The 11,425-nt window shown below is 32.4% G+C and overlaps 1 protein-coding gene across 2 annotated transcripts in view; it reads left to right on the forward strand.

Moving 5' to 3' along the window:
* Window positions 1-10,961, forward strand: part of SYCP1 (synaptonemal complex protein 1) — a 157,933-nt gene extending 146,972 nt beyond the window's left edge. For both annotated transcript variants that reach the window (XM_067713404.1, XM_067713413.1), the window contains 3 exons: window positions 2,771-2,914; window positions 10,627-10,716; window positions 10,824-10,961. In XM_067713404.1, coding sequence (XP_067569505.1) covers window positions 2,771-2,914; window positions 10,627-10,716; window positions 10,824-10,961 — 372 coding nt within the window. The remainder of the gene's footprint in view (window positions 1-2,770; window positions 2,915-10,626; window positions 10,717-10,823) is intronic.
* Window positions 10,962-11,425: the final 464 nt, after the last annotated feature.

Genomic DNA, 11,425 nt, shown 5'->3' on the forward strand with positions numbered 1-11,425 from the left:
TAGGAAAAACAGAGTTACAAACAAAAATATATTTATACTATCTTTTATGATTACCTATGCAGTGTCCTTTTCTGGTGCTCTTTATTTCTTCATATGAATTTGAGTCTTGTGTTCTTTCATTTCAGCCTGAAGGACTGCCTTTAGTATTTCTTGTGGGGAAGGTCTGCTTGTGACAAATTCTCTCAATTTTTGTTTATCTAGGAATATCTTAATTTCTCCTTCATTTTTGAAGGACAGTTTTGCTGGATATAGAATTATTTGGTAATGGTTCCTTTTAACATTTGGATATGTCAATCTTTTATGGACTCCCTGGTTTCTCATGAGAAACCAGCCATTAATATTATTGAAGATACCTTGTATATGGTGAGTCCCGTGTCTCTTGCTACTTTCAAGTTTCTCTTTGTTTTTTGACATTTTGGTTATGATGTGTCTAGGTGTGGATCTCTTTGATTTTATCTTCCTTGGAGCTTGTTGAGCTTCTTGGATGTATAGATTAATGTTTACATCAAATTTGGGAGGTTTTCAGTCATTATTTCAAATATTATTTCTGCCCTTTCTCTGCTCTCATTCTTTTTTTATTTTTATATTTATTTTTTGGGGGGCTGTGCCATGTGGCTTGCAGGATGTTAGTTCCCCAACCAGGGATTGAACCCAGGCCACTTGCACTGGAAGCACAGAGTCCTAACCATTGGACCACCAGGGAATTCCCTCCACTCTCATTCCCATTATGTGTATGTTGGTATGGTTGATGGTGCCCCACAAGTCTCTGAGGCTCTTTTCATTTTTCTTTTTTCTTCTTTCTGTTACTCAGATTGGATAATATCAGTTGAACTATCTTCAGGTTCATGGATTCTTTCCTCTACCTGCTCAAATCTGAGGTTGAGCCTCTTTAGTGATTTTTTATTTCAGTTATTGTACTTTTCAACTCCAGAATTTCTATTTGGTGCTTTTAAAAATAATTTCTATCCATCTATTGATGTTCCATTTGGTTTGACGTTGTCTTTATACTTTCCTTTAGTTCTTTGGACATGGTTTTTCTTATCTCTTACTATAATAAGACTATAAGATTACTATAATATGTTCACTTTGAACATGTTTAAAATAGTTGGTTTAAAGTCTTTGTCTAGGAAGTCCAGTAACTAGGTTTCCTTAGGGATAGTTTCTGTTGATTGCTTCCTCACACATGTATGGGCCATTATTTCTTATTTGCACAGCTTATAATTTTCTCTTGAAATCTGAACATTAAAAATAATGTAAGTGACAAATCTGGAAATCAGATTCTCCCTTCTCCTCAAGGTTTGTTGTTTCTGCTTGTCATAGTTTTTATTGTTTGTTTAGTGACTTTTCTAAATTAATTCTGTAAAGTTTGTATTCTTTGAGTGCCACTAAAGTCTCTACTGGTTAGCTTAATGTTCAGCTAATGTTTTAATAGAGATTTCCTTAAATACCTGGATCAATAAATTTCACAGTCTTTGCCAAAGGACTATTAAGTTAGTGTTAAGGCATGCTTTCAACACTCAGTCAGACAGTAGAAAACTCTGCCTTAGCCTTCAGTTTCTGCTTTTGCAGACCTTCAAGATGAGCCACAGGTAAGAGCTTAGGGCCTTCTCATGTCTTTCCTGTGCTTACAGCCCTGTCTGTGAGCATGGCTTTCTGTACTTCCAGGAATATTTCAGAGTTTTTCAAAGACCCTTATGGACATCTTATTTCCTAGCTGTCCTTTTAAGGTTTTTGGTTAGTCTGTCATTCACCCAGCTGTTAATCATTGCCTCAGGGAGCTGCAAAGTTAAAACACTTGTCTTTAATTGTTTTTGACAAATATTATTCCCTACCCTACACACATCAAGGAGAAAGTTTTTTTTTTTTTTTTAACTGAGTGAGCTCTGAGTTGGATCAAATACCAACAGTCCTGTAAATGAAATCATCCAGAGAACCACTAGGAAGGTCAAATAATGACAACTTTTTGGGAATAAAACTTTGAAAGAGCTCCCAGTTCTGTTTTGCTGTGTCCAGTGGCTGCCAGGCTGGACCAGGAATGTGGGCTGTTACTTTTTAAGGGTACCACAGAGCTAGAGAGCAGGGGATGAGATGAGGAAAAGTTAAGATACTGCTAATTTTGCTCTTCTTACAGAAGTTCAGCCATTAACAACAACAAAAAACTCTCCAGGTTGTTGCAAGCTTTTTGCTAATTTCCATAGTTCTAAACAAGCTGATTCTGACCACCTTTACCAGCATTTTTGTTGCTTTGTGGAAGAGCATATTTTTGGAGCTCCTTATTCTGCCATTTTTGCAGATATCAGTGCCCTTACTTTTTAAAGACGCTTTTTAAAAATTATAAAACTTACATATTACATATTACAGGGTAATATGGAATACTAAACATTGACTAATGGAATTACTTTGTCAACAAAACATAAGCAAACTTTTTGTCAAATAAATCAGTAAGTATTTCTATGGAGTGAGAAAAGATTTCAGGTCTTGGGTCTTAATCATTGTTAGAAAAATTAAAGTCTCTCTTAAGATTGTTGACTGATGAAGCTGGAGTGCCTCTTTTCTCTCTCTTTCTCTGCCCCTCCCTCTCTTTCTCCTTCTCTCTCCCCCATGATTTTTTTCAAAAACTTCTGAATTAAATTCTTATCCAAAATTTCTACTTCATATACATGTCAATAATAATAGAGAGTTATTATTGATTGCTAAAACCTCAACTTGCGTTTATTAGTAATATATGTTTTATTTGATGGGATAACGTATTGTTTTTCTTTTTGAATAGGCATATACTGTGAAGACACCAACGAAACTAAAAATTCAGCAAAGAGAAAACAAGAATGTACCCACTGAAGAAAGTAGTAAAAAGAGAAAAATGGTCTTCGATTTTGATATTAATTCAGATAGTTCAGAAACTACTGATCTTTTGGTAAACTTATTACAAATAATCAGCATTTATTATTTGTTTACATTATTATATTTCTATATTATTTCTTGATGTATATGTATAATATATATGCATAGTATCTATATTGCAATACTGAAAAAAAGTAGAACTCTACTATAACACAGAACCCTCTACTTTTGCAGCATTTTAAAGAAATTAGGGTTAAAAAAATCGCCATAAACTTCAGAAAACAATGACATTTTGAAATACTTGATATAACATAGTTGTCATATGAGAGGACTAACCCTCTTGTTTTCCAGAAGAGTGTTATTTCTTTTCCTTTTTTCTTTTTTAAAGAAAGGCTAGGTGAATATCTTTAATCTTGCTGCAGCCAAATTTGTTATTCAAGACCCCTCTTGATTTTGCATATTATACATGTTCTTTTATTTTATACCACTTATTGGTTGAAATTTATATCAAGGTATTGGTTGAAAACTATTACATTTCTATGATTCTTAATGGGTTAATGTGTTAAAGATGACATGTTTAAGGAGGATAGTTCCCCTAGCAGTTTGTATCATCAATTACTCCCTACTATGAGTATATTAACACGTATCAGTATTTTCTTAAGGCATAATAATGATTTATTGAGAATAATTAAACTTATACTCATTTGATTTAAAATCAGATAAACCTTATTACACGAAATGGAGCAATTTACCAAAGATTCTTAATTACAAAATTCCAGCTAAAGTCATTTGTTTCATTATTCCAACTCATAGCTATGAGATCCTTCAAGCTTTTATACTGTTTTGGGATCCTCTACTTTCATTTGTTCTGGAATAATGAGTAGCTGAAGTCTTAAAATTGTAATTATTGAAATTAACTTATAGAAAATCCCTACTCTAGTATCTCTTTGTTTTGTAGATAATGATTAGCATTTTAATGATTAAAATGTGAACCAGGCACTATTGTAAAGACTTTACACAGATTACTTCAGTTATTTCTTGAAACAATCTCATGCTTTAGAAGTAGAGACAGGATTGTTATTCTCATTTTACAGATGAGGAAACTGAGTCACACTGTTACATTGCCTAAGGTCACATAACTAGTAAGGCATGGAGCCAAAATTTGAACACCAACAGTCTAGCTCCATAGCCTATGTATGTCATGGTACATAATAACTGCCAGTTCAAACTGAAGTCCAGATATTAAAAGAATGTAATGAGAATTATTAGAAAGAGCATGAGCTATGGAATTAGATATTCCAGGACTAGAATTCATACTGTTTTTCTAGTAGTGTGAATTTAGGCTAGTTTCTTAGCTTATCTGAGATTCAGAATGATTCATGATTTCATTTCATTTTTAAAAGGAGCATCACAACTTTGTAACACAATAAACATACTACAGTATTTTATTTATTTTTATTTTATTTTTTACAGTTTAAACTAGTCTAAAGATATTTCATAGTGGGCTTTATTTGTTATAATTATCACTTGAAGTTAGTTATTTTTGTAATTTTCTTAGCTGTTGCATTTAAATTTTGGTGAACATTCAAATTATTATAAAAAGTAAGATTTAAAAATGTATTGTCTAGAATGACCTTAGAGAAGATAGTGGAGTAGGAAGTGCCAGGAACCCATTTCTCCACCTAGACAACAATGGTACTGGTAGAAACTGTCTGAAGTAATTTATTTTGGAACTCTAAAGACTATTTGAATGCTTGCAACTTCCAGAGGGAAACTTGGCTGGTAAGTTATGGTTAATTTTGGTCAATTTCAGCCTTAAAAGTGGTAATGGCTACCTATCACTCAACCTATAACCATGTGGTAGGGCCATGCTCATGTCTTGCTGGAACCAGGGTGAACAATAAGGACCTTGTCCTCCGAAGATCAAGGTTCAGTGTTCTGACTGCTGATTCTGATCACTGAGGTACAGGTACAGAGTCTGGCTGCCATTGTTTCGAACCTCACTGGCTGAAGTGTCTTCCAGAAGATTTGTCTTCCAGAAGAACAAACTGCACTTTTATCTCTCTCTTTTTTTCCCTCTTTGGAGAGCCAGATGTTCAAGCATTAGAACATTCAAAATCAATCACATTTACAGGGCATTTAGAAAGCCATGCCCAGGGAAAGACACAGGCTCAGAAAAAAAACCAGGAAGATCTCAAATTTTCACCACAGGCTTATCCAATGCACAGAGACACTTTTAATAGTAAAACAAAAAGCAAAACAAATCTAAATAAATAAACAGTAAACCCTGGGGAAGGGGAAGAATCTGATTTGCAGATGTATCAAATTATAAGATTAAAGTGGCTAGTTTTCAACAACAACAACAACAAAATCACAAGGCATATGAAGAAAAGGAAAGTATAGCCTATCAAAGGAACAAAACAAATCAACAGAAAATGTCCAGAGGAAGCTCAGATATTGGACTTACTAGACAAAGACTTTAAAAACAACCATCTTAAAGATGTTCAAAGAGCTAAAGGAAGACATAGACAAAAACAGAAAAATGTATGAATAAAATGAGAATAGCAATAAAGAGATAGAAATTATAAAAGGAACCAAGAAGAAATCTTGGAATTGACAGTACAGTAATTGAAATGAAAAGTGTATTAGAGGGATTCAAAAGCAGATATAAGTAAGCAAAAGAAAGAATTGGTAAACTTGAAGATAGGACAATAAACTATTGAGTATAAGCACAGAAAAAAAGGAATGAAGAAAAGTGAACAGAGCCTCAGAAACTTGTGGGACACCATCAAAAAATCAATATATGAATTGTGGGAGTCCCAGAAAGAGAAGAGAGAAATGGGAAGAAAGAATGTTTGAAGAAATGGCTGAAAACTTTTCAGATTTTGATGAAGTAAATGAATCTACAAATCCAAGAGCCTCAATGAATTCTAAGTGGATAGATTCAAATAGACTCACATCAAAACACATTATAATCAAACTGTTGAAAGACAGAGAGAATCTTTTTTTTAATACATAATATATTTGTTCCCCTGTGCTATACAGTAGGTTCTTGTTGGTTATCCTTTTTAAGTATAGCAGTATGTACATGTCAATAGGAAACTCCCTAACTATCCCTTCCCTCCATCCTCCCCACCTGATAAACATAAGTTCATTCAAAAGACAGAGAGAATCTTGAAAGCAGCAAGAGAGAATCAACTCATCATATATGTTACCCTCAATAAGATTATCAGCTGATTTCTCATTAGAAACCTTGGAACCAGAAGTCAGTAGGTTTACATATTCAAAGGGCTGAAAGACAAACATTGTCAGCTAAGCATTTGCTATCTAGCAAAACTGTCCTTCAAAAATGTAGTGAAATTAAGACATTCCCAGATAAACAAAAGCTGAGGGAGTTGTCACTAGACCTTCTCTTCAAGAAATGCTGAAGGGAGTTGTTCAGGTTGAAATGAAAGTATGCTAGACAAAGAAAAGATCTCTGATAAAGTTAAATACATTGGAAATTATAAAAGCTGAAATGATTGTAATTTTGGTTTCTAACTTCACTTTTTATCCTCTACATAATTTAAAAGACAAATGCTTAATTAATCTATGTTGTTGGGCACACAATATATAAAGATGTAATTTTTGACATCAGTAACAGAAGGAGAATGGAGCTGTATAAGAGCAGTTTGTGTAGGCTATTGAAGTGAAGTTGGTATAAATTCAAATTAGGTTACTATAATGTTTGGTCATTAAATGTAATCCCCATGGTAAACACAAAAATGATCTATAGAATACACACAAAAGAAAATGGGAAGGAAATCAAAACATTTTACTACCAAAAAAGTCACCTAAACACAAAAGAAGAGAGTAATGGAGGAAATGAGTGACCAAAAACAAACAAACAAAACACCTATAAAGCATATAGAAAATGAATATCAAAAAAGGCAAAAGTTAGTCTCTCCTTATCAGTAGTTACTTAAATGTAAACAGATTATACACTCTAGTAAACAAAAAGAGACTCATGTTAGCTTTAAATTGGTTAAATGTGAAAGGATGGAAAAAGATGTGCAAATAGTAACCAAAAAGGAGGTGGGATGGCTATACTAATATCTGACAAAATAGACTTTAAATCAAAAAGTACAAGAAACAAATAAGGACATTATATATTAATAAAAGATTCAATACAGTGGGAAGTTGTGAGAGTTTTAATCATTTACACATCTAATAACAAACCCTTAAAATATATGAAGTAAAGCTAATGCAAAGAGATGAAGTTAGAAATCAATAAGAGAAAGAAAATTAGAAAATTCACAAACTTGTGGAAATTAACACACTTCTAACCAACCAATGGATCAGAGAAGAAATCACAAGGGAAATTTGACTTAGAGATGTATGAAAATGAAAAACACAATACACCAAAACTTACGTAAGACAGAAAAAACAGTGCTCTAAGGGAAATGTAATAGCTGTAAATTCCTACATTGAAAAAGAAAGAAATCAATAAACTAACTTTATACCTTAAGGAACTAGAAAAAGAAGATCAAACTAAACCCAAAGCTGACAGAGGAAGGAAATAATAAGGTTAGAGTGGAGATAAACAAATTAGAGAAAAGGAAACAGCAGAAAATCAATGAAGCCAAAATTTGTTTCTTTGAAAAGATCAATTAAATTGGCAAACCTTTAGCTAGACTGACAAAAGCAAATACCTAAAGTCAGAAATATAATTGGAAATGTTATTACCAACATTTTAGAGATAAATAATACTGTGAATAATTATATGCCAACAAATTAGATAACCTAGAAGAAATATACAAATAGAAAAACTACTTGAAATACACAAATTACCTAAATCTGCTCAAGAAGAAACAGAAAACCTTATCAGAGCTGAGTTAGTAATCCAAAACTCCCAACAAAGAAAAGTCCTCGACCAGATAGCTTTATCGATGGATTCTACCAAATATTTAAAGACTTAACACCAATCCTTCTCAAAGTTTTCCAGAAAATTGAAGGGAGAACACTTTGTAACTCATTCAATAAGGCCAGCATTACCTTGATACCAAAGCCAGATGAAGACATCACAAGAAAGGAAAATTGTAGACCATTATTCTTTCTGAACGTAGATGCAAAAATCCTCAACAAAATATTAGCAAATCAAATCCAGCAGCATAGTAAATGGATCATTTACCATGACCAATGAGACTTATCCAAGAAATGCCAGAGTGGTTCAATATAAGAAAATCAATATAATACACCACATTAATAGAACAAAGGAAAAAATATTGCAAATGATCGTCTCAATTGACATTATAAAAATTCATAAAGCTAGGACAGAGGGAAAATTCCTCAACATGATAAAGGGTATGAATGAAAACCAAAGCTAACATCATACTCAATGGTGAAAGACTGAAAGCTTTCCCCCTAAGATTAAGAATAAAACAAGGATGCCCACTTTCACCAATGTTAGTCAGCATTGTACTGGAAGTTCTAGCCATGGCTTTTAACTATTAGACAAATACAAAAAACAAAAGGCATGCAAATGTAAAAAAGAGGTAAAACTGCCTCTAATTTGCAGGCGACATGATCATATCTATACATGGAAAATCACAAAGCCTAAACAAGAAAGCTTCTAGACCTAATAGATAAATTCAGCACTGTTGAAAGGTATAAGATCAACATATGAAAATCAGTTATGTTTCTATACTCCAACAATGAATAATCCAAAAAGGAAATTAAGAAAACAATTTTATTTACTATACCATTAAAAAGAATTAAATACTTAAGAACAAATCTAGCCAAGAAAGTAAAATACTCATACACTGAAAATTACAAAACATTGCTGAAAGACTTAAAAATAAAGAAAAATAATTCTGTGTTCATGGATAGGAAGAGTTAACATTGTTAAGATGTCAATACTACCAAAAACAGTGTACATATTTAACATGTTCCCTATTAAATTTCCAACAGCTTTTTTGGCAGAAATGGAAAATTCGATACATTTATACAGATTTGCAAGGGGCCCCAGATAGCTAAAGCAATCTTGAAAAAGAAAGACAACATTGGAGGACTCACAGTTCTTGACTTTGAAACTTATTACAAAGCTAGTAATTGAAATAGTATAGTACCGGCATAAAGACAAATATATATACCGATGTAATAAAAAACAGAGCCCAGAAATAAATCTTCACATATATAATCAGTTGAGTTTTGACAAGAGTGCCAAGATCATTCAGTGGGGAAAGGACAGTTTTTTCAACAAATGGTACTAGGAAAACTGGATGTCCACATGCAAGAAAATGAAGTTGGACTCTTACCTTACACCATATACAAAAACTGACTCAGAATGAATCAAAGACCTAATCGTAAGGACTAAAACTATGAAACTCTTAGAAGAACATTGGGAAAATCTTCATGACATTGAATGGCAAGGACTTCATGGATATCATGACACCAAAGCACAGGCAAAAAAGAGAAAAAAATAGGTAAATTGGACTTCATCAAAATTAAGGACTTAAATGCATCAAAGGACTCTATTAAGAAAGTGAAAAGGTTAAAGATTGGGAGAAAATATTTGCAAATCATATATCTGACAAGAGATTAATATCCAGAATACATAAGGAACTCCCGTAACTCAATGACAAAAACAAGCCAGTTGAAAAATGGGCAAAGGACTTGACCAGACATTTCTCCAAAGGAGATATACAAGTGCCCAATAAGCACATAAAAGATGAATGCAACAGAGTTATAAGGACAGACAAGTTTTTGTTGTTTTAAATTAGGTTAATTTATTCTTTTTATATAGGCAGCCATTAGTGAACATACAGTTACCATACAGTAAGCAAAATTTTAATGATAGTTTACGATATGATTTTTAAGATAATTTATCTTTTCTAAGTTGGTCCGTTGGTGCATACTGATTTGAGTGTATCTGAAAGGTCAACTCTTTGTGACTAAGTGAATTCTGCTGAAATCTTAGAATTCATGAAAATGGCTGAATATTTTCATCCATGAAGCTTCTGAAATTTGTGTTAAGTGTGACTTTAATGAGCAGGAAAAGATAATGTGAACTGATTGCTTACCTGACTAAATTTATGTAGCATATTCATTAAGGAAATGGATTCTGGAGCCAGCCTACCTGGATTTGAATCCTGGCTCCACCTCTTACTAGCTGTATAGTCTTGGGCAAGTTACTTAATATTTGTGTGTCTCAGTTCTTCACCTTTAAAATGGGGATAATAATAGTATTTGTGTGTCATAAAAATGTTGTGAGGATTAAAACTAATTAAAATATGCAAAGTGCTTAAAGTAGTGCCTGACATAAAGAAAATACTGAATAAGTGTTAGCTATTATTATTTGGGAAAATATTCATAAATTGATAATTGACAACATTTATAATTTTTATAGGATTATGAATGCTTATTATAAGGCCTAAGTGTATTTAAATAAGTAGGTTGGGAGAAGGGGTGGGGAAAGTGATAGTATGAAGACTCTGAAATAGAAATAGAAATCAGTAGAAAAATATTCATACACATCTTGTATTCCACATAACCTTTTAGGTATATAGTTAATAGAATCAAAATCTAGGTCCTTGTTTGACAGATTGAAGATTTATTTTGTCATTGTCTTCTTTCTTCAGTCTTTTTCATTTTTTTCCTCTTCTTTTCCTTTCCCCTCTCTCCTCTTTTATTCTCCCTCCTTGTACTCTTCCATCTCCTTCTCATATGTGGGATGTAGACAAAAATTTAGTAATATAATATTAATGGTGGCAGCCTCCAAATTATATTTTTATATTTCTCTTTAAGAGCATGATTTCAGAGGAAGAGACATTGAAAAAACTATACAAGAAGAAGAATCCACCAATTTCTCAATTTTGTGTCAGAACACCAAAACAGGTAGTTTTAAAATTTTATTTCAGAAAGCAAATTTCAAAAGCTGGATTTAATTCTTTCTTTTTTTTTTTTAGTTAAACATATTATGATTTTATTTATTTCCTATTCAGACTCCTTCATCTCTAACAACCACTGGATGTACGCGGAAGCTCGGAGCTATGAGGAAAATGCAGGAGGACCCTTGGGCTATAATTGCTAAAATGGATAGGAAACAAAAACTAAAGGAAGCAGGAAAGCTATTTGTTTAATTTCAGAAAATCAGTGTGATTAAGGAGCCTAAATAACAGCAAATTTATAGTTAATTTTTTTATTCTTATTTTCTACAGAGCCAAACATTTTCTGAAATTGAGACTTTTTTGATATTTTCATAAATAATTTGTTTCTTTTTATTTTAATATTTTGGCCTAAATGGGAGATAACCACATGTTACTTAAAAACTTGTAATTCTATTCAGATAATTAGATGATTATATTTTGGTTTTACCTTTTCTTGTATTCATGAAAGCTGTTTTGGCTAAGTTTTCACACCTGTGAAGTTGTCCGTTGAACACTAGGAACACTGAGATTTACTATTTATTCTTTACTATTAAAATATTTTAGATGAAAATACTTCTCATTGATTCTGTGAGGTCATCTGAACAGCTAATTATTATAATTTTGCTAATATTATTTATTTTTAAAATCTTGAGGGCATTTAAGTTTCACAGTTCTGA

This window comes from Pseudorca crassidens, chromosome 2 (assembly GCF_039906515.1).
Source record: "Pseudorca crassidens isolate mPseCra1 chromosome 2, mPseCra1.hap1, whole genome shotgun sequence".
NCBI lineage: Eukaryota > Metazoa > Chordata > Mammalia > Artiodactyla > Delphinidae > Pseudorca > Pseudorca crassidens.